Source organism: Aulonocara stuartgranti (genome assembly GCF_965226115.1).
Source record: "Aulonocara stuartgranti genome assembly, chromosome: 19".
Classification (NCBI taxonomy): domain Eukaryota; kingdom Metazoa; phylum Chordata; class Actinopteri; order Cichliformes; family Cichlidae; genus Aulonocara; species Aulonocara stuartgranti.
The window spans coordinates 369,639-395,760 of record NC_138955.1 but is presented as its reverse complement, the minus strand read 5'-3'; the positions used below and the strand labels follow the sequence as shown (position 1 = coordinate 395,760).

General features: G+C 40.4%; 2 protein-coding genes across 3 annotated transcripts in view; both read right to left on the bottom strand.

Moving 5' to 3' along the window:
* The window catches only part of LOC309695410 (pleckstrin homology domain-containing family G member 3-like), a 33,703-nt gene extending 23,358 nt beyond the window's left edge, over window positions 1-10,345 (bottom strand). Inside the window, exons 1-2 of the mRNA XM_082516040.1 lie at window positions 10,116-10,345; window positions 4,718-4,779 (exon numbers count right to left, since the gene is read on the bottom strand). Coding sequence (XP_082372166.1) covers window positions 4,718-4,766 — 49 coding nt within the window. The 5' untranslated portion in view covers window positions 4,767-4,779; window positions 10,116-10,345. The remainder of the gene's footprint in view (window positions 1-4,717; window positions 4,780-10,115) is intronic.
* A 5,274-nt stretch (window positions 10,346-15,619) lies between these two features.
* spint1a (serine peptidase inhibitor, Kunitz type 1 a) lies at window positions 15,620-24,973 on the bottom strand. Of its 2 annotated transcripts, none has more exons than XM_082516018.1 (10): window positions 24,049-24,973; window positions 23,425-23,582; window positions 23,139-23,280; window positions 20,584-20,751; window positions 19,341-19,382; window positions 18,741-18,869; window positions 18,578-18,628; window positions 18,287-18,457; window positions 16,791-16,853; window positions 15,620-16,599 (listed from the first exon to the last, which is right to left on the bottom strand). In XM_082516018.1, the coding sequence occupies exons 1-10, from the start codon at window positions 24,455-24,457 to the stop codon at window positions 16,415-16,417; spliced, it is 1,518 nt and encodes a 505-aa protein (XP_082372144.1). In that variant the 5' UTR covers window positions 24,458-24,973; the 3' UTR covers window positions 15,620-16,414. The 2 variants fall into 2 exon arrangements, with proteins under 2 accessions (XP_082372144.1, XP_082372143.1); XM_082516017.1 differs by having other exon boundaries at window positions 18,741-18,872; window positions 24,049-24,968.
* Between the last annotated feature and the right edge of the window lie 1,149 nt (window positions 24,974-26,122).

Sequence of the window (26,122 nt, the reverse complement as noted above, 5' to 3'; positions counted from 1 at the left end):
ATTACCAAACTTTGCTTGGACGCTCCTGCCTGATTCATAATGACTCATGTATTAAATGACAATAAATTGAACACAGCAGACAATGAATCATCTCTAAAGTCACCTTGTGCTATTTCTACAGCCTTATCAGGAACCGGATGAGTGATGGTGATAAAGCTGCCGTCCTGTGAATAACTCTGTTTCTCTGGTACCAGCCTCTGTCTCGCAGTTGTTAACATTACGTCTGACAACTTAGGACAATTAAGTGATAGTAACCTGAGACACAAGTAAGGGAAATTTAACTTGTTGAATAAAGGGTTTGTTTTAGTCATTTATAAAGAACCTGGCAGTTTAAAGCAATGCAGTAACTATGTTTTTATTATCACTTTCATTTGCCAAGTTATAACATGCTAGGAAAAGCAGAGTTCCTAATGGGCTCATTAATGAATTCACTATCAAGCAAAGAACACAATTAGCAGTTTGTATTCACGTATATACCATAAAGAAAACAAAGCTTTTTTTCCATAATCTGGCTGCACTCACCCTAATCAATGTTCTTATTGCTTTAGAGATTTAGGTATTATTACTTAATTCTTAACTAAAAGAAAACAAGTTTGTAACTCAGTCATATCAGAAGCAGCCAATTTCATTGTACACAGTCTATATAAGTTTCAACTTGTCTGAAGTGTGAATAAAGCAGGAAACTGCACCCATGAGCACAACTGGTCCATGTACTGTAGCAGCAACGAGTCTGTTTTACTTTAACTGTCAGAAATATAAGAATCATTAGATTATTATTATTAGATTATTGCAGATTGATATTGCTTAAAGAGGCCTTTAATACTTAGTGCTTGTGAGAGGCACTAAAATGTATGTAGGATATGCAGAGGAAGTGAAGATTAGCATACTTGATTTTACATCAACTCCTTCTTTCTTGTTGCTGTGCAACAAAAACAGAAAAACAAAGTTGCCATCAAGCAATAATCTACCTAAAAATCAAAGCTAAACACATCAATATTAATGTCTAAAAGCAAGACTAAAGCCTGCACAAGAACAAAGCTTAAACAAAGGACAGAAGCTGACAAAAAAACACCGTAATCTCCTTCAGACCAGGTTAGGTTTATAGTCTAAATTACCATGGCATTGTATCCTGATAAAAACCCCTAGTTAAAAACAGGTTACCTCACCAACTACAAATCCTTTTTCCATAGCGGAGGCCTCAGCTCTAGACTACTGCTAATCTGCTAACTGATTCTTCAGAGCCACGAGAACAGTGTGTGTGGCCATGTTTCACTCAGGAGATAAGAGGAACTCTTGCTTCTCCCTACATCTCAATAAAACCCTTCCGCCACTCAAGATCCACTCCGAGCTTCCTCGTCCAACACCCCTTCACAACCTCTGGCAATGAAGTCCTTCCCCCAGTGGCAGCTGGGAGACAGGGAGGGAGTCTTACACCGATTTCCTTGGGAAAAACTCCTCCCCACCTGGCCCCGGTGAATGGCTGCCCCACAGGAGGATGTGAGGGTGCCTCAGAGGATTAGGCCTGGAGTCTTCACAGACCATTATCAAACAGCATGAGTCAGAACAGAGGTGATTAGACACTGAAACCAATGGCCTGGTTTGATTTCGTATTCCCTGACAGAAAAAATAAAAAAGGTCACGTCAAAGGTTTCCTGCTGTAAGCAGTCCTTCATATGATTTGATTAACACCGCCTCACACGGAACTTTTAATGTTGCGTTAATAATTAGCCTGAAGGTCGGTAAATAACCCGCAGTGAACAACATAGGCCGAATACACATACACAAGCTGAACCTGCATTCCTCACTGGCAGCCAAGGTCAAACTGTTGTACTGAGGAGTTTTAGGGGGGGAATTCTGGTGTTCAAAAGTGAAACTAAAAGTCTCCCATTTACTGTCTGTAACATGAAACATTAAGATACATCTGTATTATTTTGACTTTATCAGAATTAAACTGACATTTCAGCACTGGAGATGTCTTAAAGAGTGAAAAGGACAAAACCTGTCAGAAAAACAAAACAATCTTAAATGTAATCTTCTAAAACTCCTCTGTGCTCGACGCAGGCTCTTAAAGGATCCAGCCGTGCCAGCTGACCTCAGTGCATAGGCATGAGATGATCCACTTAAGAAACTCCTCCATCAACAAGCCCCCCCACCTCCAAGACCTCTTCAGGCACGCGCGCACACACACACACACACACACACACACCTCTAAATCCACTCAAATCATTTCCTCTGGACAACACACACTTCTGGGCCCCTGAGGTGTGAGCCCATTGTAAACTTTACCACCAGTTTGACAATCTACAGCCAAACTGCTGTCCTGTTAGCGCCCAGCTGCCGAGTCCACGCGGGCTTGTGTCGGCACAGCTGTGTGCGGCGTGGAGAGGAGAGGTCAGAGGGGAACCGTTCGTTTACTTCACATGAAGCAGTTTATCACATGCAGTGTTATAAAGGGTGTGGTGGTGTTTTTTCTTGGCATTTAGGCCCCAGTAAAGTTGTGTTACTTTGCACTCAAATAAAGAATCTTGTTACGACACCAAGTTCTCCATCTTTGTGTAGATCACTAAATACGACACGAGCAAAGGTTTTCTCATGCTAAGAGTTTTTTTAAAAAGTCCTTCACTACATTTATTACATAAAGTCTTTTACAATAACATTACAGCATAGCTTGATGTCTGCAGGGTGATTAGAATATTATATATAAAATGGCTTTTAGATTGTCAACTGACTGTAAAGTGCAGAAAGGAAGTTGATGGAGGGTTTTATAGATTCAAATGAGATTCATAGAGGCCATCTAACTGGAACAAGCACTGCTGAGAACCTTTAGCTGATGTGGGTAATCCACTGAAAGAGCTCTATAGAAGGGGTGCCAATGTGAGAGGATGTAAAATAATTTATTCTGAAAGAAAGTCTTGTAAGGAGCAAAAAAACAAAAACAATTCTCTATAAATTAGTTTGCATTGTATATAATTGATTTGCACAGATATATGCAACATTTGTGCTGACATACAGGACGAGGAGCTGTCTGGGATTTCAGTCTGAGTTCAAATCGATGCAGAACAGAGTTGTGGCAGGCTCACCTGAGACTCCATGTGATTTCCGCTACAGACAATTAGGTAGAGAAAGAGTTCCAGTCCAGGAGCTCCATTAACAAGCCCACTCAGAGATGTAGCCATCCCTGCCATCATCTATGTCCACAACCCTATGCCCACTGGTCTGGAAAAGCTGCAGTGAATGGAGATGATCCATCCGTCCCCTAGAACCCCTTTAAAGCTGTACATTCTGCACACACAGCTACATTCCTGCTTGGGGTTAAGTAGGTCACGGGGAACCCTTATCTTTGAGAGAGTCATTTCATGCAGCCTCAGGCCTGTTAATGCCTGGATGAACCTTGTCACAGATTAGACACATATTTTTCTTTTTTTGAAATGTCAGAATATATGGATTACACCTGTCCTCGGGCTACAGGGGTTGCAACTGTGCAGTTTCACATTCTAACGCAGTAATGAAAGGTACATTTTTACAAAAATGATTAGGGGTACATATAAGTTACCCTACATCCTTAAATTTGTCTGGGGGAGGAAAAAAAAAAAAAAAAAAAAAAAGCACCTTGGTTGATCATTATTATGTGCATGGCCTCTATCCAAAACCTGCAAGTGGCAATAAAAACGCCCTCTTTTCACTTCAAAATCCTCTGACCTTTTAGAGACACCAGAGCTGGACTGTAACCACAGCCTTTTTATTGTTTACCTTGAAGAGACAGGTCTTCCTTTCACCACATGCATTCCTCCAGCCTGTTAACCACATCCAATCATCACCTTCCACAGCAAGCACATTACCAGCTGCCCTGCCCCTTAATCACCATCCATCCATCCACACAGCAGGGGGGCAGGTCAGTCACACTTTAACTCCAGCTGAAAAGGATTTAACCACAAGTGGGCTTTACTGCCAGGATGATTATGTACAAGTCACATGGGCTATAAAAAAAACAAAAAATGTGAGGACATTTACTTGGTGCAGAGTGACATTTTGAGGAAACAGACACATAATTCATGGAGGGCGGCACATGTCTCCTTCTCGCCAAAGCTGAATCAGTGGAATAGGCGTGGGGGGGAAAGGCCACCATTTATGCATTGGTAGTCTTCAGCAACAGTGAAAATCCAGCACCAAATGTGTTCAGTAGAGGAGAGAAGAGAGGTGTGGGGGTGGTGGAGGACTGAAGGACAGAGCAGGCAGATACAAAGAGGCCCTATGTCTATGTTGTGGCTCTGTGACTAAAGATAATGAACACTAAAATAATATGTAATTTGAGTGGTCCCCAGTATATAAGGTCAGCACTACTGGCTAGACTACCCATCTTGGCTGCCTGAGACACATTCAGGTTTGATGTGCAAGTGTTCAGGGGTTTCAGCTGTATGAAGGGGGTTGGCCAAGATCCACATCCACACAAAGAGGCTCTCTACCAGCCAGGAGTGTAGGAGGAGAGTTCATTGCTCTCTCAGCTGTGCCTCTCAAAGCCTCTACATTTCCTCTATTCTTCTATTTCCAGCATTTTACATTCACCTCAGCTGTACTGCTGTGTTATGTTAGCAGTGTCCTGGGTAACCAGATATACCAGCAGGAATAAACCAACATATTAAAACCCTATATCATGAAACTAGTCACTTTATAGACAGCAATCACCAGCGCTTAGGTCATATAAAATATATATATTTACCTTCCCCCATTGGGCCCTGGTAGAGAGCAGAATGGGTCCCCTCTGGCATGGCACGCGGGCCTCTGGTGCACACAAGAGAAAATGTGAAGGGTCAAAAGAGAATAGAGGCATTTCACAGCAAGACAAAGCGTAATATTAAGGGTAATATTAATTCGATTCACTGGACTGAGCTGTAATTGTGAAAAATGCTTTGTTTCTTTACAGAGTCATTCTTGTGTCACGTGGCTCTTCAATCTTGACTAGACACAGCTTACTGAGCTACTACTGAATAAAACACAGAAATTTTCCATTCCCTGCTTACAGCTGTGTTGGCTCATGTTAGCCCCTGGATAATGCAAAGTGGCAGCAAAGGTTTTGGTATGCAGAGGATCAGGAGCTCATGCTAAATAGTGTAAGAACCCACTGAACATGGACATAAGACAGCTCGCCACAACTAAGTTAACGCTACAGGATTCGAGTGCTACGAGTATTGATTCCACATCCTTAAAGTGGACTCATTATGCTCATTTTCAGCACCATGTTTTTATTCTTGGATTCCACTGGAGCATTTGCATATTTCACAGTTCAAACCATTTTATCAGACACTGGTGTGGAGTCTCGGTTCATCCGCTGTATGGAAAAAGGAGATTTTAGCCACCTCGCCTTTCGTCTGATTGTCGACCTCTTGTAAACAGAACACATCAAATCAGAATAATCTTTTATTACAAATATAACCGTCTAGTGAGATTACAGGTTCTCCCTTGGTGGTAAATATTTGTCCTTTATCCCTTATGCCAGGCTGCTGTGTTCTTAATAATGAGCCATGTCCTTTCCAGAGCCACTGTGCTGCCAGTTTCTCACATCGCTGCCTCTCGGTCTCCTTACAGCAAATTAACACGGTGCATGAGAACTTGTCTCTCTGTGATTCCTGGTGAGCCTCCGGCCTTTTAAGCATCACATTCTTGGTCCAGCTAGATCAGAGGAATAGGAATTCTTCAGGGATTAGGATGGGCATTGTTCGTAGTTCATCTGCTGGCCACTGTGCAGAGTTGACAGCCAAGCCAGCCGAGGCCCAACAGAGCCCGCTGCCAGGAGGTTCACCAATTAAGATGTGCAGGAATGCAAAAAGAAAAGTCACTGAGCTCGATCTATTAAGATCACTGCCACATTGTGGGGTCCACTGGCTGGCATAAAGTAAAGACTGTTTGGGACCCCCCCAAAAAAAGCCACAACAAAAATTATGACACATAATTCTTATTATTATTTAAGAATCCCAGAATGAACTAGGACAAGTACGTAATGAGAAAAAAATCCTCCTTTAAAAAGTTAAATGTAGGTTTTGTTTTACGTTTACTTAATTACCTAAAGATATCCTGTGCAGTGTTGCACCACTGGTAGCACTTTTACACAATGTCTTTTGCAATGGCAGGAAAACACAGATGCAAGAATGCATGCACACAGTACACGATAAAGACTAATGCATGGCTTTACAATATCTCATTAATTTACACCATGTAGGTTCTGCAACAAAAGGTAAGAAAACTGTAGCTAGCAAGTACAGATGTAAATGCATTCTGAAATTAACAAGCAACACCAGTTTTTATTGTTAACATAAAATGATTAAAATGAATATTTAAATAAAACATTGTAAAAATACTTAATATAATTATTTTTAATATTCCTGAGATAAGAAAGTGACATCCAACCAACATATGAGTTCTATTGTGTTGCCTTGCACAACTGGTATCAAACGCTGCAAAAACTCAATAAATTTGACCTTTGACTAAGCTCGGCCAATTGATTTTCAAGTGCTGGGTTAATATACAAAAACGCAGTACTGATGCTGAGAAACAGGCTTTGAACTTTTCCCATTGACCAGTGAACTAATAAAATCCTCTGATAATCCCACCTACTATGACCTCTGAGCTAACCTTGCCAAATGACCAGACCAAAACTATGTTAATCTGTCTTTTGTCAATCAGAGGCTAGACTGGGAATAATGGGCTCAAACCTAGATACAGTGCAGACGTCTGGGTCTTAAAAATGTCTTATCAAAGGCTGCTTGTAGCTGTAGAACAGTGGCTTGGGATTGTAAGTTTTAAGATGCCTAACAGGACACTGTAACTTAATCTTAGAACATCTGGACAGTATCATCAATTGGAACTCATTAACTTTTACCTACATTAGCTGACATATGGCAAATCCTTGTTTTCCTAGGGAGGGACAGTGGACAAATTTTGAGTCTTAACAAAAACATGAAACACACGCCCAACATTCATGCCAAACTGACCACCTGTGCTTGAACTAGTTGTCATTTCACACAAATGGAGAACATTTGGTTCCCACAGCTGATGACTGCCCTAACCGCAGCATGAACCTCCCATATGGGAATTTGCAACTTGCCCCTTAATTGAAGACAGATGCCACAAGAGCCAGGCTGACAGTTATTAAAAGAAAAACCTGCAATGGATCATTTCTTTAGACCAGCTGATAAACTGGTCTGAAGAAATGTTCCTCTAAACGGCAGGCTTTACAGTGATCCGCATGATCGGCAGCAAGAACCCAAATTCCTTTCTTTAAGCAAAACAAACTGACATTTAAGGGGAACAGATGCTGGCAAACATGCAGTACTTGTGCAACTAAATAGGAAATGTCATCAGCGCGGTCTGAAAACACGCAGACAAATGTGTACCTTGAATCAACATCTCTGGTTTGATATGTTATAGGAAAGTCCCCAGGGGCTGATAGCGATCTATCTGGAGCTTTTTTCCGTTCGTGGATGTTATGTGGAAGTGAGACTGAAGAACATGTCTACAGAGGAAATCAGAGAAAAACAATACTTCTCCTCTTGGGGATATGTGCCACTTTCTCTGTCTCTCCAGGCATATACAAGGAAGATGACATCATACTGCCAACTATTTGATTGCATCTGCTTTTAAAACACTCCCCAAAGAAAGCTTCCATGCACAGGTTGTCCTACTACCAAATGATGACGCACAAGTCGGATTCAGAATGAAAAAAGGGACCTTAATTGGGCTTTTGTGAGACAATTAACAACACAAATTAATTTCCCATGGTGCAGAACAAGTTGATGGGAGGAGGAACTATAAATAGAGAATTCTTGCAGTACTTCTCTTTTGCATCACGGTGAACAAAACGTGTACCCAAACACGGGCCACGGGAAAGTGAAAATATGACAAGTTCCCCTCGGGATGTCTTTACTCAGTCACGGTGGGGTGGATTTTCTTTATTTCTTTATCATCAGGCAGGACGGATGTTTACGCTCAGAACGAATAAAAATCTGACCTGGAACGGCCCGGGATTCTATGAGGTAACCGAGACAGACTCTTTATTATTCCAGCATGGGTGCCATATTTATCTAGCACGACCTCTCTTACCCAGTCCATCCTTGTAGAAAATACCGCTTGAAAAATAGCCTTTATGTGAGTGCCCCCTTTCCCACATTATTTCTGCAGTTTGCCCCCTGACACACAGGCTTTAAGACTTTTAAGACCAGCTTTTCATTCACCGGAGAAAACAATACACCCCAATGGTCGCTGTTTGTCTCAATCAAATCCACAACCTTTACAAAAAGACGCTGCCCTAACCTTCCCCCAGCCTCTTACTTTTAACTCTGTTGCATTTGTGAGCGTGAGGCTTAAGTGAGGTGATAAGTGACCCATCTCAATGAACACCCACAGAGTTGTGCCCATATGGTCTGCGTACAATTTAGCAAAAATAGCCTTTAATGGGAGAATAATTGTTTCCCAATGTGGTGGAAAAGGAGAATGAGCGATTTTCACTTCCCCACCTGAGACCTATAACTGTAGAATGCATACCTGGCCTGCGAGGCTGGAAACGGCCAGCTTAATGTGCAAATGACAAGTGAAGACTTCAAGTTCTGTAAAATTATAAACGGTAGACAACCAGAGGGAAGGCAGTCCTCCATAATGTCCTGCAGTGTTTGGAAGGGAGAGGACCGGACTGAGGAGTAAAATTAGACAAGTCTTCAAATAGAACTGCAGTGTGCACGTTTAAAGGTACATTACACTTCTTTTGCAAGCCAAATGGTTCATTGGGCCTTCTTGAAGGCTTGTCAGTACTGCAACGACAACCTCCCTTGGGTGTCTAGAATACCAAATCTCTTGTGGCACTCAAGTCTCCCCTTTCTAGTAAACACAATGCTGTCTCTGTTTAAAGACAACTTTTAATTCTTGCAGTCTAATCTAAGCTGAAATTTAGAGGGAAAAAAGGAGCTAAGGCAATTCAGGACAATATAAAAAATGCTAAGAACAGCATCAAATGAGCAACGAATGGCTAAATAATAAAGATGGGGATTTCTGAGACTCTCAAAAGAAAGAATAAGGCCTCTATATAGATGAATCCAGCCTTGGATCTGCAGCTCTGGTAATTTTATCACAGCTGCAGCATACCAAGACTCTGGTAGAAGGATTTAGAGGCCAGCTCAGATCCAAGACACACTTGGGCAGTTTCCTGTCTGGACCACCTTAAAGGGAGAGTGCTGTTCAGAATCAGAATCAGAAACTTTATTGTCATTGTCATGAGAACAACGAAATTAAGAATGGTCCCCGATCATTGCATTCATCGCACTGAGGCAACATTTAAGTGGAATAAAGTTGCTTCGTTATTGTCTGAAAGGTCAAGTGAGGTCAAAGAGGCAGAAGATTGAACTTTTCAGCGGTAATTGATTGATTTTTGCCCCATTCTTATTCTTCAGCAGCTGGTGGGGACGAGTCATTAAACTACCATTTAAAACTTCCCTGTGTCTCTCCGGGGCGCTCATTAGAAGAAACAATTAGGATGGTTGGGGCCAAGTATGCGCTCTGTAGGGGTGGAAATTGGATGCGAGGAAAGAGGAAACGGCAAGTGATTCAGCTGCAGAGGGAGGACTAGTTTTTCTCACAGGATAAGCGTGGTAAAGTGGAAAATGTCTGTAATGAGAAAAAAAATACAGACTGCAGCAGCTGACCAAAGTTCATTGAACGGAGAGGGTTTTGCGTCAAAGACAAACAGAACTTATCTGACTGAAACTCGTGCCCACCTCAGGTCCTGTGAAATTATATTAAACAGAAACTGCAATTCATGTAAAGTTAAAGACGAAGAGGTTCTTGATAAGAAACGCGTTATGAGTAACCAACTCCACAGCTCATCTCTGTCATAATATACACGGAGAACAGATTGGCATGCAGATGTTTTGTAACGCTCTGGCGGTTTCGGTCATTTGTCTTTACTGAAACTGAATATTTGTCAGCTCGAGACGTGCTTCACAAAGACAATTACTTTATTATTTTACCCTCTGCAACCACCGAACAATAAAATAAACCGCGCAGTGTGTCTTTCCAAAGCTAACGTTAAGTTAGCTAAGATTTGGTGAAGTTATCAAAAGTAGCCCACGTACCCAATTCGCCAACTTCTCTCCTTCCAGCGACTACAATCCTCAGTAAACCCCTTTTTCTTCTGTGGTTTCTGGCTGAAAATATCAGGTTAATCCGTTAGTTTACTCTCTTCACATGGTACATGCAGCTCAGACACACACATCCCAACTGCAGGTTATCAGCTCGTACTGCGTCCGAGAACTAAACGGCTGCATCTTTGAAGAACTGCAAACTGATGGCGCTTTCAATGTCTATCGGAAATGGCGCTTATGGGTCCATGCCACCCCACTAATTGTAAGTCAGCATGGCTTAGGATGCTGATTGCATTACACCCCCTGCTATTTTACCTTTAAACAGGATTAGCAGTGTATGTCGCAGAATAACTGCTGTTTTTATGGGGTGTAGTTTACTTCGTTGTTTTAATTCACAATTGTAACTCACTAACAACAATCAAAACAGACGTAGCACAATAGCTCAAAGTGAAAAAATTGCTTATATATAAGTCCGTCTCTCGAGTATTCAACAACAAACAAGACAGGCGTGCCTCCAGAATATTTTCATTGCGGTGGTTATGTGGAGGTGACTAAAAATATTGCGACGGCACACCAAACACAGAATTTCCAGTTTTATTATGCTGTTGTCAAATATCCGTTACTTGAAAAATATGGCAAACAAGAATGAAAGAAAAATAATTATATGCCTAGTTAATTTCCTAATATTAAAGTTAAAGTTGATATCACTGAAAATAATTATAATTATTAAAATTATTATCAACATAGGACAGTCTTGGCAGACAACCCCCACCCACACACACCCACCACCACCACCAGTGGGCCCCCCGACGGTGGTGCCCCTGAAACAAGGAGCGCATGAAGTGTACATACCCAGAAGACTTAATATTTACGAGGAGGACGCGAACGCAGCACAGGAACGCCTGTTTTTGACATGCTGTAATGCTTGGTGGGTGTCAGATGTGTTCCCACATAAAGACATCTGGACTACATAGTATATATGTTTCTTTAAACAAAATGTTGGGTCCTTTAACAATAAATAAACAAATAAATATATAAAATCATCTTTACTCCCACCCACGGAATATGTATGCAAAGCAAAAGCTTGAGAAAGACACCCCCGCCAATAACTTTTACGAGGGTCAGGTCATCTGAAATGGGGACTTCACAAAAGATGGTGTCAGTGAGTGTATTGGTGGGTGCTAATTTATGTGCGCTATTGCTTTGCGCGACCCCCTCTCTCCTGTCCTCCTGAAAATAATGTCACCATCACCGCAGAAGGCTGGAGACAGCATGCTTTCCACTTTACAGAAGGAGTCAACACGATGGGAAAAGTCAGCTTTTACTGTCCCACACACCTTAATTAACTTAATGAACTTGACATACTCCCACCCATCTACAAAACGTGGCTGAAATTGGTTGAATTGGTGATTTTAAAGTTAAAAATTAGAAAGGCCAATATCGCCATCTGCTGGGAGCTTGTTATAAATCATTGCATCGGCTTCTAACAGTGACCAGATAACTACAAGCTACCTATGGGGCAGTGAAAACGGAATGTGTGTCATTTGTCATTTACCATTCACTCACTCTCACTCACTCTCTCTCTCTCTCTCTCACACACACACACACACACACACACACACACACACACACACACACACACACACATATACAAGGATTATAAAAGGAAGATGAAGATTGTTTTAATTATCTCGTTTAATGGCATGTTAATAGTCTTGCAAATAAGTGATTTCAGTATTTCAGACAGAGCAGGTAATTATAGCATGTTTCATTAAGGATGCATCCAAAGATGGTAGAATTTTAAACATTTTTAGCCAAATGACAGGCACATAAATTAGTCCTTTCTTTATATTTTGTTCCAAGAAGTCAGACTTTCACTTATTTTTTAAAGCTTTCTGATGGGCTTTCAACGTTTTTCTTTGGATGCATCCAGCAACGTACACAGCACTAGTGATGGGATTCTGGCTCTTTCTAGAAAACCGGCTCTTTTGGCTCAGCTCACTAAAAAGAGATGGTGGAAATGGTTCCAGATTTTGCTTCTTTTCTTGGTGTTACTCATTTTCTTTGCTATACCTTTCTACAGGGAGTGCAGAATTATTAGGCAAGTAGTATTTTTGAGGAATAATGTTATTATTGAACAACAACCATGTTCTCAATGAACCCAAAAAACTCATTAATATCAAAGCTGAATGTTTTTGGAAGTAGTTTTTAGTTTGTTTTTAGTTTGAGCTATTTTAGGGGGATATCTGTGTGTGCAGGTGACTATTACTGTGCATAATTATTAGGCAACTTAACAAAAAACAAATATATACCCATTTCAATGATTTATTTTTACCAGTGAAACCAATATAACATCTCCACATTCACAAATATACATTTCTGACATTCAAAAACAAAACAAAAACAAATCAGCGACCAATATAGCCACCTTTCTTTGCAAGGACACTCAAAAGCCTGCCATCCATGGATTCTGTCAGTGTTTTGATCTGTTCACCATCAACATTGCGTGCAGCAGCAACCACAGCCTCCCAGACACTGTTCAGAGAGGTGTACTGTTTTCCCTCCTTGTAAATCTCACATTTGATGATGGACCACAGGTTCTCAATGGGGTTCAGATCAGGTGAACAAGGAGGCCATGTCATTAGTTTTTCTTCTTTTATACCCTTTCTTGCAGCCACGCTGTGGAGTACTTGGACGCGTGTGATGGAGCATTGTCCTGCATGGAAATCATGTTTTTCTTGAAGGATGCAGACTTCTTCCTGTACCACTGCTTGAAGAAGGTGTCTTCCAGAAACTGGCAGTAGGACTGGGAGTTGAGCTTGACTCCATCCTCAACCCGAAAAGGCCCCACAAGCTCATCTTTGATGATACCAGCCCAAACCAGTACTCCACCTCCACCTTGCTGGCGTCTGAGTGGGACTGGAGCTCTCTGCCCTTTACCAATCCAGCCACGGGCCCATCCATCTGGCCCATCAAGACTCACTCTCATTTCATCAGTCCATAAGACCTTAGAAAAACCAGTCTTGAGATATTTCTTGGCCCAGTCTTGACGTTTCAGCTTGTGTGTCTTGTTCAGTGGTGGTCGTCTTTCAGCCTTTCTTACCTTGGCCATGTCTCTGAGTATTGTACACCTTGTGCTTTTGGGGACTCCAGTGATGTTGCAGCTCTGAAATATGGCCAAACTGGTGGCAAGTGGCATCTTGGCAGCTGCACGCTTGACTTTTCTCAGTTCATGGGCAGTTATTTGGCGCCTTGGTTTTTCCACACGCTTCTTGCGACCCTGTTGACTATTTTGAATGAAACGCTCGATTGTTCGATGATCACGCTTCAGAAGCTTTGCAATTTTGAGACTGCTGCATCCCTCTGCAAGATATCTCACTATTTTTGACTTTTCTGAGCCTGTCAAGTCCTTCTTTTGACCCATTTTGCCAAAGGAAAGGACGTTGCCTAATAATTATGCACACCTGATATAGGGTGTTGATGTCATTAGACCACACCCCTTCTCATTACAGAGATGCACATCACCTAATATGCTTAATTGGTAGTAGGCTTTCGAGCCTATACAGCTTGGAGTGAGACAACATGCATGAAGAGGATGATGTGGACAAAATACTCATTTGCCTAATAATTCTGCACTCCCTGTAATGTGACGATGTTGTCGCTTGTTGTTGCCCCTGGCTCTCTTTCTCGCTCCCTCCTGCTCTGTTCCTGTGCTACTGATGGTGCCTGAGAGATGCATCCAGCACTTCAGTTGACCCAGTCTCCATTTCAGCCAGTGGTGTTGCAGTTCACGCTGTGTTGAATAATACAGTTGGGCATACCAAATATTCACTTTCAAACGTGTTAGAATTGTACAAACTCTGTTTTTCCCTTAGTTACTTACTATAGTTCCATGTATGGATATTTCAACAAATTGCTGCATCTATTTCCCATTTCTCTAGGGAAATATCACAAAATGAGGGGTGGTTCAAAACCTTTGCACAGCAACGTACCGTACTGTGCAAAACTGAAAATAATATTCTCACTTAATTTGCTTTGTGATGGTTTTGATCCTATTCACAGAAATTTGCAGAGCCTGTGACTTTATGGTGAGTTACAAGTTTCCCTGTTGGGCAATAAAAGCCTTATTTTTATAAAAATGCTCTGCAGTCCTTCATAAAGACAGACAACTGGTCACCCTAGTCAGTATATAAATTGCCTATGATGCGTTGTTTAAAAACAGTATAATACAAATTTGCCGGTGTAAGAGATTTTAACATTTTATTTGAAATAAACTGACATGATCACTTAGATCTCATTGCTCTCACCTCACAGGTTTCAGCACTTCTTCTTTCAACTAGCAGATCACCTAGAAGCCAGCAGAGGTCAGCAGAAAGATAAACCACCTCCACTTTGCATAGCCTTATGTGCTAACCCTATATCTGAACACAAAATTAGGTTATCAGGACTTAAAAATTTTATATCTTGTAAATAAATGACAATAATCATTAATATGACTTCCTATCCAGAACTTTACAAGCGTATCTGTGTGCTGTGAATACTCATTTACATGTTTTATTTTTGGTTTATTATTTTTAATAAATTAGCAAGAATTTCTAGCATTTTTTTCTTTCCATTTTGGTGTGTTGTGCATTGAAGAGGTGAAAAATGAATAGAATCCATTTTGGAATGACGTTGGTAAAATGTTGAACCCATGTCATTAGTTTCCCGATGTGCCATTATATCACACTTTATGTTGTTAAAGTGTGGAGAAAGTGTTGCATCATGCCAGTGAAGTTGACAGGATGTGGTTCATTTTCTGAAACTGCTTAAATAGACATTAGCCGAAGTGGTTTGACTCATTTCAGCCTCAATCATTGCTAATGTGAGCCAAGTCGTGCAAAGTATAGACCAGACAAGTAACCAAACACAACAAAAATACATTTGCACCTAAACCCAAAACAGCAAAAGCATATTTAATGCTCTTCAAAATGTCTACAGTCTAGGCTACATTGTGATATTACTGTACAGATTTCAACAACTCAGGTACTTTTATAAGGTTTATAAACTGTATTACCTGTGACTTTTAACCACCTGAAGGTGAGACAAAAACTTATTTAACAAATAACTCCACACACAGTCACCAGGAAGTGTGTCATGCTCTCCAAGGGTGTCTTAGAAAGCTAGTGTGTATTACTACAAACACATACCTGAAGATACACACGCAGAGCCCAGATAAGCAACATGGTAAATCTATAAAAACCAATAAAAGATCCAATCATAAAGTATATTAAAAAAAAAAATCAAAAATCTAATTTATTAATCATCCCAGCTGCACATGCACAGACAGGCAGCAGCGTCAGAAGTCTGAAATACTAATTTCACTAACAAAAAACCCCCAAATCAAAGCGTGCGGCACATTACACAAGACAGTGTTGCAAGAGCTGACTAAATGAAAACTGAAACGTGTTCAAACGAGACAGCCGATGTGTTTTGCATGACAAAGATTTCTCAAATAAAAGTGAGTTAATATTTTTATTAAGGAAGAACATCACGATCCAGCAAATATGTACATTTTATGCTGAATAATTAACTGCAAGTGTATTTATTAAAGCGTGAATAAGGAATTGATAATATATGATGCTTGTTCTAAAAACAAATATTTAAAAATGATCAACCCAGAAACTTCAGGGTAAAGCGTTACCTTCTGAAATTCTAAGAATATTTATAGCATTAACTATTCATATGAAATCCATGGGAGTATGTAACAATAGTTTGTAAAACACAATACAAAGAAAATTGGACAGAGTAAAGAAGGCGGCATTAAAGCAACCGCAGTGGCAGTTATGTAATGTCAGTGGCGTTAAAACATCACTGACATTACATAACCGCCAAATTTCCCAGATTTCAGTTGTAAAAAAACAAAACAAAATCAAGAACATTACTTTGTAGAAAGAGGCCAGTTTGGGCCTGATAAGAATGTAGACTTTAATAATTTAACTGTCCACACGGAGCTATAACATAATTTAATGCAACGATGAACATGTAGAGAACCTTTTTTGGGGGGGTGGGTATGGTTAAAATTGATCATGTCCTGTGGAAATCTACTTTCAAAGAATTAAAAGTACTTTCCTATCAGCCTGCACAAACTGCTATCCAACAACTCAAAAAAAAAAAAAAAAAAAATCAAATGAAACCTCACATTTCATCACTGATGACGTCCAAGACATCCTTGGCTGTACATTACCTTTAAAAACATACATCTCCAACTCGCAACCTCAACCAAACACCAGCCTTTCTTTTCTCATCGATCAGATGGGTTTGGTGGTGCTATTGTAGACCAGAGCGTCTCTGCTCGGCTCCATCGTGGTGTACGTTGCATTACTGGCAGGCAGACGACGGTGCTGGGACTTCCTTCCCTTTAGGAAGTGGTACACCAGGATGGCTAGAACGATGACAATAGCCACACCCAACACGATAGCTAACGCTAAAATGGCTGTTAAAATGAATTAAAATAAGCATTACAATTACAGCATTACATTTTTGGTCATATAAGATCTGAGCTTGAAAAGAGGGTGAAGAGTAATGCTCTTGATGTAAAAGTGGTAGGATGGGTATTTAAACCTCAACGGGCAAGAAATTATTTTCCTTTGGTACAGGCATAGATAAAAATAAAGGGTAATATACCTGTTTGGCTGTCACTCTCACTGGTTTCGCTCTCTTGTCTTTCTCTTAAATATACATCATTTTCTGAAAAACAAAAAGCAGTATGTCATTAAAAAAAATAAAAAAAAGTTCCTTTAATATTAAAAACAATCTTTTAGAGGAAAGAGCAGGTGTAAAACCACTGCTGAAGTTGGAAATTGTTGGTAAACTCTTGAAATTGTAACACAAGTTAGTAAAGGAGTTCTGAAGTGTGGAGCATATAGATCCAAACCTATTTATAATACCCCAAATGCCACATAAACACTAACAAATAACTATCAATTTCAATCAATAATTCATTCATTTAAACCAGGGATGTCAGTCATTTTCAATCGTGGGCCACATACAGCCCACTTTGATCTCAGTGGGCTAGACCTGACCAGCGAAACTATGTGAAATTACAGGTAAAGTTCTGATATTTTATTGCCCTGATTGTCTTGTAATTAAAAAATATATAGTTTTCTGTAAACTTGTTCACATAAAATGTCATTTTTATTTTACTGTGAAATCGCTGTAAAAACAAACAAACAAACAAAAAAACCTCAGGGGTGTCGTTACAGGGCCAATTTTGGCCCCCGGACCATATGCTCGACACCACTGATCTAAACAGTAAAACCAAGCAACCTGTTACTCTTTAGCATGAAGCAATGATGGAAATAACTTAATATTAACTTGCAGATTTCCTTTGGCCAAACACTTTGACAGTAAAGACAGAATGAATTACATTTTACTGCTTCTCTGTATGTTAGCATCTTTTTACTAATCTGGCAACGAGCTAATATTTGTGTGTCACCGTGCGACTCGGCTATAATTCATACGGTTCATGAGTCTCATTCAGCCGTATTCAAATTATGTGCAATAATGCATGGCCCAAGGTTTCAGTATCGGTTATCATCACCTCCAGCAATAAATGCATAAACATTTTTTGGACCATATGGTAACGCCAGTTTGTCATTATACAAACAGTTCCATATTTACAGACCCAACAATCATGTAGCAGAGTTGGCATTTAGTTGTTTTCACCTGAAACAATATTTAGTTGGCCTTTTTCCTCACCAAATGATCACTAGCTAGTTGTTGGCAGCAGCTGGGCAATAATATACAGGAAGTTTATCAGGGCTTTTTATGGTCCACAAAGGCTCAACGGTGAGATAAAAGATAGAAGCCAGCTCCACAGTGGACCTCGCGTTATCTTTTGTGGGTTCGTGGTAGAATTTATTTGATAAAGAAGTTAAACCTACTGGAAAATAATTCATTTACAGTTCACCTTGTTTACAGTTCATTGTGAGAGCTGTGAACTGCTCCATCAGAACAGGTATGAAATGTCACCTCTAACAAAGGCGCCCAAACTAAACCCGAGGAAAACAAAGAACCATTTAAACTCATGTAGCATAAAAATGGCATGAATAGGAAATTGTACTATCATATATGAAGTCTGGGATTATGTGTACTATAAATATATAAAAATAAAACCCTACCTGTGACACCACGACAATAGTCTTGACAGGCCTCCTCATTCTCAAACTTGTTATCATTTCCTCCGCAGCCACCGTAGTTGAAGCGCAAACACTTCCGTTCGATGGGTTGGTAGTACCACTTAGTCATACTGTCCCTGCAGTCTCCTGGGTCAGGAGTTTCTGTGCAGTGTGCTGTGAATTTCAATAAACCACCACTAAGGTTACATAGATAATACCAGCCTGTGCTACATTTAGAAATAGCTAATTATATAACAAATAAACTCTAGAGAATGGCTTAGAAGCTCCAATCACCTTTTTTTTCATTGACTGGAATCTGCCGCAGAATCTCAAAGTTGTCTTTCACTGACGACCACACAGGAGACAACACCAGTTAGCATGACTTTCAAGAAACATTTTATCAGAGTGCTATCAAAGCCCCATTTGTCATCCCACAAGCCCATTAGTTATTGCTCACACTCGTCGCAGTTCTGCTCATCAGAGCCGTCGGTACACTGTGGTGTTGAGTCACACTCGAGTGCAGGATCCAAACAGCAACCATTAGCACAGGTGAATTGTGTCGCATTACACGGAGCACCACATTTTTCTGCTGTGACACACAAACATAAGGGAAAGTGTCATTTGTACTGCTCTATGGCCTAGATAGATATTTGCCCTAGATAACTAATTATATCCAATAGCTAATGAACCATCAGACAACTATCACCTAGAGTTGTGGTGAACTTAGCAGTCAGGCCATAAATTTACATAGTTTTGGTTGTGAGAACAGGTTTTTGTCAAATGGCCAGAAACACAGCTTCAAGGGAATTCTGATGGTGTTTCGTAATTGTGTAAATATGAAACTATGTGTCAGTACAAATACATTTGTAAAAGTAAATAAATCACTTTTACATGTTAGCCAGTCCCTCATTAGGAACCATTCAGCTTGGCATCAGAGACTGTGAGAGCAACACTGAGGTGACCAAGAAAAACATACAGAGTAGAAAAAGTAGACATGCATTTCCAGTTGTGCACATGAGGCTTCTAGTCTTTTGTTCCGCGACCATCATTTACCTACCTTGATTTTTATGAATTGGTAAACCTCTACCAGATCCTTTTACTGAAAGAAATAAAACAAAAGGAGATTATGATTAAATGAAAATGATTTGTTAATTTTTTTTTTTTTTTACCAGGGAGTAAGCTACAGAAAGTCGTTAGTATTGAGATTTTCCTCAAATAAAAAGGGGTTTGATAATCTTAAGGAGAAGAAATGTTCCTTTCTTTTAATTACAAACTATCAGTGAAGCCATAAAAAAAGAAGTAAAATCTTAAAAACAATTATTACAGTGGAATTGAAACAAAAGTACCGGTACAGTTAATTCCCATCTTAAATTTGAGTAGATTTAAATCCAGACCGAAACAACTGTATCTGAGAATCTTGGAGAATTACACCGAGCTTTTAGATCAGGTCACTGACGTGTCCTGACGGTGACATTTCACCTCTTCAGGCAGAAAGACGACAACTTTCAGCAATAGTCTGCTATCTCAGAATCACTCAGCAGAGAGGCTGAGGAGGTATTTTGTCCCTTGGGCGATCAGACAGTATAACACCTGGGGGGATGTTTTCAATTTTTCAAATGTTTTTAAATAATCAATTAATATATTTTGTATTGTATTACTACTACTTCTATGTTTTCTGTTAATGCACCTGAGGAGACATTTACACCTACTCTGGAGAGCAGTCTTGATTTGTTGTGCAGAGATAAGTGTACATTTTCTTTACCATACAAAGGACTTTGCACTTATCCATTAGAATCGTGTTCACCGGCATTTTTTGGAACAAGCCTTGATATTGGCTTTGAAGTCTCTACTTGATTTTTCCTTTATTTAAAAAATAATAATAATAGTTCATCTTCACTTGCAGGCTCACGTGATTACCTCTCACAGCAGGAGCTATTTGGAGAATGAAACAAAGCCAAAGTCTCGCAGCTCTGGGCTCTGTGTGCTCAAAGGGCTGGATCTCTGACACAGTTCTGTCTGTGCTGATGTAACTACTCAAACGAAAGCTTAGACCTGAACCTGACACTTAGTGGCAAAAACACTTGTTTTAAATTGAAGGGAATGCTCTAAAACAGGGCTTGAAAATGTAAAAGATGTATACCAGGGCAAGCAGTTACAGTTTGTTCTCTAGATATATATATCCTCTTATAATCTGTAATGTAAACCCCTTCAGTGAATTGACACACACACATATTAATGATCTGTCAGTCATTTAAATGAAAAACAACAAACAGAAGAATAAAAGCATTGATCACAGGTACCTGAACCGTGGCAGGCCTTAACGCACTCGCCCTCAGTGAGATAGTTGTTGAGATTCTCCCTACAGCCCCCAAATAAGAACTCCTCACACTTTTCTTCGGCGCCATTGTAATGCCACCGAGGGAAAGAGCCACGACACGGTCCAGCCTTCTTCGGAGCCATACAGTGGTCTGATGGGACACAAAATAAAAAGGAATCACAGCTAACTTACTCCACCACACATTAAATTTCACTAGTAACTTCACAGCCTGTATGTGTTCACTTGAAAATATGAAACCTGTCAACAGCTTATCAAAAGGCCATTTCTTTGTGACTTTAAGAGGAAACAAATTGTGCTTTTTCTTATTTTCAGTAATATAAATGCTGCTAAGATCCTATTAAACACGGCCAGAGTTTCAAGCTATGAGCTCAGCGTGTGTGCAAGAAACCCCTGTGAGGCAAAAGGATTCAGGTTGTTCTAAACGCTCACTCTTCCCTCATGTATGTTTTATCACTCGGCTCTGGGTATGAGGACAGAAACCTCACACACCTGCTGTTCAAATATTATCTGTGTCAGGGGCAGCCAATTAAAGAAAGTTGGCTTAAAGGGCAATTAGCACCTTTCCCTTTAAGACCAAGCACTCGTGCTGATAAGTCAAACAGTGGATGAATCAAGATACTGCGCCAAGGCCCTGTGTTAAGATAAATAAGGATAATATGGGAATTTAATTCATCAAAATGACTCTAAAAGAGTCCAACTTGAAAAGTAGCTGAAAAGAAATCATAAAACAGATCCCCATTAACAAATATAAAATGATTCACTATTAGTCAATGCTTTAAATGTTAATCAGATGACTTTCTGAAGCAAATTAACAATATGACACTTGCTTTAAGTCCATAATCCAATCTGATCAATCGTATGAGACAGCTGTCCTGTCTCATACGCGATACTTTATTTGATGAGATTTTCTTTGACGTGTGCTTCCTTGTTGTCTTGAGAGCAGACAGATAATTACTTATGAAACTGCCGTCCAGACAGAAAGAGGGAGCAGAAAAAAGAAGTGGAGAACAAAAGAGCTACAGATCATGCGAATGTGGTTAATGACACAAAAGATCATAGATTCTTTTTACACTGGAAAAGGAAACGTAGCATTTGGAAGTATAAGCTGTACTTTAATTGGTAAGTTCTCGTATTATTTCTTCATTCATGAATGGCAAGAATTGTCATGCAAGAGTCGCGGCACTGACACAAAGGCAAGTCTCAGCAACAATCACACATATTCCACAGAAAGCATTCCTGAACATTATTCAGCACTAAACCTGTTAATGGGTGACTGAACCAACTGCATGGTTAGAAATCTTTTCCTGTCCTTCACTATATAATCAACCAGCAGATGCAGAACTAAGCAAAAGACAACCCCCTATAGCGCACACGTATTTTTTAAAAACAACAGATTTTAAATGACTTAATTAGTACGGACACTAACATTTACGGACACTGACTTTTTGTTTGTGCCGCCTAAGCAGAAACCAGACTGACAGGTTCTTCTGAGTTGGGGGAGGAGTGATGGTATCGGGGAACAGTAAAAACCACACCGATTGAGACTGCTCACTTCCGTTTTCTCCAGAGAGCGTCATGTCGCCTTACTGTGGTATTTTACAACAGAAGCGACCTGGATATTACTTCCCCTCACACAAAAGGAGAATATTAAACCAGTCGCTTGTGCTCCAAAGTTCATTTTCCTGCTACCAGCCCTCCTTCCCCAGAGTCTTAGAATTGGGTGTAACCCCTTTAAAACACAAGCTTTTATCCCTCTGTGTTCATGTTGTCATGTCACTCTGTCCACAGGAATGATTCTAGCATGTTGTGACATGTCTGCCAACATGGAAGGACTTCAAGGAGCAACTGAAAACAAGCTGCTTGGAAATGTTTAATATTCCAGGGTCAGGGTGATGCAACAGAAAATTAATTAATTAAAATAAATAATCCATATATTTACAAAAATTTTTTTTTTTTGGGAAATATCTGAATTAGGACGTCTTGACCCCATTAAAGAAAATGTCAACAAATACGATACGGAGGAAAACATGACTCATTACAACTGAAACTGAACCATAGCTCCTGCCAGTCTATCAAGTAATGAAACATATCGGCCAACTCCAAGCTGAGATGTAATTTCCAGCTTCGGACTGGCAGCGCGGTATTTATGTCATGAAGACTCTGATCTACAGGGTAAGGTTCTCTCTCCATTTAAAACTTAAAAACAGATACATGGACTGACTCTTAGATATCACTTTTCTGCTTCAGCATTCAAAGTGCTTTATACAGCAGCCTCAATAACAGAAATAAGCACCTTTGTTCTACACCTAACCCTTCTATCTAACATTCCAACTGTGATCGTGCCAGAGGATACTTTGGCATACAGACTGGAGAAGTCAGGGATAGAACCACCAATCCTTCAAATAGTAGATTCCTTGCTCCACCTCGTGAGCCACAGCCACCACATAATTTAAATCCCAGTATGTTCAAATCATGCTGAAGGTTCAAACAGCATCTTTTTTCAGACTAGATACTCACGCTCAGACTGCTCAGGAGTGAGGACGAGGACCTTAACTTCGGTTGAATCCGACTGGCCGATAGTATCCGTAACAGTCAGCTGGAACCTGTATTTCCCAGATGTCAGGTTGGAAACAACCATTTGGTCTTTAAATTGGATGTCCTGTAGGGCATATAAAGACAGTGTCTCACGTTTTTTTTAGTGAAACAGCAGGTGGAATCAATACAGTTATAGCAGATATTCCTATAAATAAATGCCATCGTCTTAAAATAATGGTGGTAAACTCAGGTTTGTCACTCTCCTCACCTCATAGACAGCATATAGATATTCGGTGAGCATTTTCCACTTGTAGGACACAATCCCTTTGTCATCTCTGCTTTTCATACCATTCAGTACCAGGCTTTCATGAGGCTGGATCACCTGGCCCGGACCTCCATCGGCCACTGGACGACGGTCATCAGTATCTAGAGCGAAACCGTGAGATTGGTGGGAATCACATTTTGACCAGTTTTAACAGAAAATGTAAAAGAAATAAGCAACAAAACAAAAACAGTACAAGCAACTAAACAAGCTGAAGAGAGATGAACATGCTAACCCTTCCAGGCATGTAGGAACACGCAAAACTGAAGATTACTGCCATAGATATGAAGAACAAGATATGCTTGTTATCATTAAACAAAACAAAAAAAGGGTGAATCAAAACTAGTGGATTTAATTATCGGAGTGTGCTAACAAATTTGGCAAATTCATGACCTTTAAGCATTTAAACAGGACACCCTCATAATGTCTGTTGTGAAGTTGGGTTCCTTAGAAAAAAGAAATGTCACTACTGGATGTTCCCACAGTTATAGTCCGTATGCATGTCAGATATTCACAAAGGCATAACTAACAACACTATGACAAATATTCTTTTGTGAGTTTTGGCCTTACCTGGGTCGGGGTGATTAACATGGTACCTGCTAAAAATGTTCTTGTGGATATAACTGTCGTATCCTTTCTTCCCAACAAAGTGGCAAACGTATTTCTGTTTGTACAGGCAATCAAAGAGAAAGCAGGAGCTGATCGTGCCTCCCTCCTCTCCCTCCTCCATGAAGGCGACATTGCACCTGGAATCTTTGCAGCAGGCTTGCACGCAGTCCTTGTGTCGATACAGTTTCGGCGACGAAATAAACGTCGCTCCGTCTTTCACAGATCCGTCGGCATCGAGCACAAAGTCATCCCGACCTTTCTCGAATTGGGCCAAGCATTCCTCACCAACCTGCTGACCAGCGGTGGTTACAACAAGTAACAAGAGCAGCAGCGCACACGCACCCGATCGTCCTTTAATTAATGAATACATTATTTTAAAATAAGAGTCCCACGATGGCAAATTGACGCAAATAAAATCCAGAAGTGAAAGTGAAATCGGTTCAATATTTAAATATAAAAACAGCCACAGTTGGGAAAACTTATAACAAAAAACAACCTAAAAAGAGAGACCAGTTTAGGCCTCAAAGCTAAACAACACTTCTCCTCCTCGGCAGTCGACTCTGATTAAACTAACAACTTCCTGATATTCCACAAGACGTATCTGAGTGCTACCACACTGATCTGACGCTTTACGAGACTGAAACTCAGAAGAGATTAACCTGTTTGATGTCGGCAAAAACCACGGAGTCAACGACATAGCCCAGGTGACTCACCTGAGATACAGGAAGTGAAATTCCACTCTTGAGCCGCGCCACTCCCTTCTCTCTCCTAACAAAACAGGGACAGAGGACCGAGCGTGTGAGTGTAAAGCAGCACTGTAAACACCCGGGCGACACTCCAGTCAATCATTCAGTCCTCAACCTTTAGGGTTGATTTCAAGTTCCATTAGTAGATAATATCTAATAAAATAATATCAGTCAGCAATAAAACAACTAAACAAAACACACGTATTTATTTTAACGCTATACAAACGGCTGTTTTATTTTTAAAAATGAATTAGTAAATGAGATAAATCTAAAAATCCGTCAGATAAACCAGTCGTTGGCAACAAGAGAAAATACACATATTAAAATGAATGAATATAGAAAAAATACTATTAAATCTTCTTTCATAGTAATCAGAAATGTAAAGCGAAAACCAACAATAAGATCTTGAGAACTCTGCGTGCCACCAGTTTTAACGTGCATGCGCACTGAAGTCTCTCGATCTGCATTGAGGGGATTAACGCTATCTATCTATCTATCTATCTATCTATCTATCTATAAAAACACCCAGCACGCCCCTGCGGGCGGTTTATCCTTCAAGCTCGGGTCCTCTACCAGAGGCCTGGGAGCTTGAGGGTCCTGCGCAGTATCTTAGCTGTTCCCAGGACTGCGCTCTTCTGGACAGAGATCTCCGATGTTGTTCCCGGGATCTGCTGGAGCCACTCGCCTAGCTTGGGAGTCACCGCACCTAGTGCTCCGATTACCACGGGGACCACCGTTACCTTCACCCTCCACATCCTCTCGAGCTCTTCTCTGAGCCCTTGGTATTTCTCCAGCTTCTCGTGTTCCTTCTTCCTGATATTGCTGTCATTGGGAACCGCTACATCGATCACTACGGCCGTCTTCTTCTGTTTGTTGTTTTATATCTATATATATATATGTGTGTATATCTATAGATATATATATAGATAGATAGATCACCCTAATTTTTTTTTCTTGATAGTTATGAAAAGTTGTGGAGACCTCGTTGTGTTGAGATCTGGTGAGCATAGCAGCTGTCACAGCATTTGAGTGTCATTTTCACACTCATGAAAACCATTTAGTGACCTCCTCTGCCTGATGGGGGGAACTGCCACCTCTGAAGAAACCACTGCCATCAGGATAGAAACGTTTAATCGCATGATTTAAGTGATCGGGAGAACTTTGTAAAGTGAAGTGACCATGCACTCTGAGGAGACAAGTAACACCTCTCCCCGCAAAATAACACGATGATAGCATGCCCTACCTACACCACACATGAATCACTCAGTTGTGAGAATATGGAGAGGAAT

Excerpts from the sequence above, each read along its gene's own strand:
- spint1a (XM_082516017.1), bottom strand. The coding sequence starts at position 24,457 with ATGTATTCATTAATTAAAGGACGATCGGGTGCGTGTGCGCTGCTGCTC. Across the intron at positions 18,458-18,577 it reads TCCAGTCAATGAAAAAAAAG|CACACTGCACAGAAACTCCT; the intron begins GTGATTGGAGCT and ends TGAAATTCACAG. Across the intron at positions 16,854-18,286 it reads CTATTGTCGTGGTGTCACAG|AAAATGATGTATATTTAAGA; the intron begins GTAGGGTTTTAT and ends TTTGTTTTTCAG.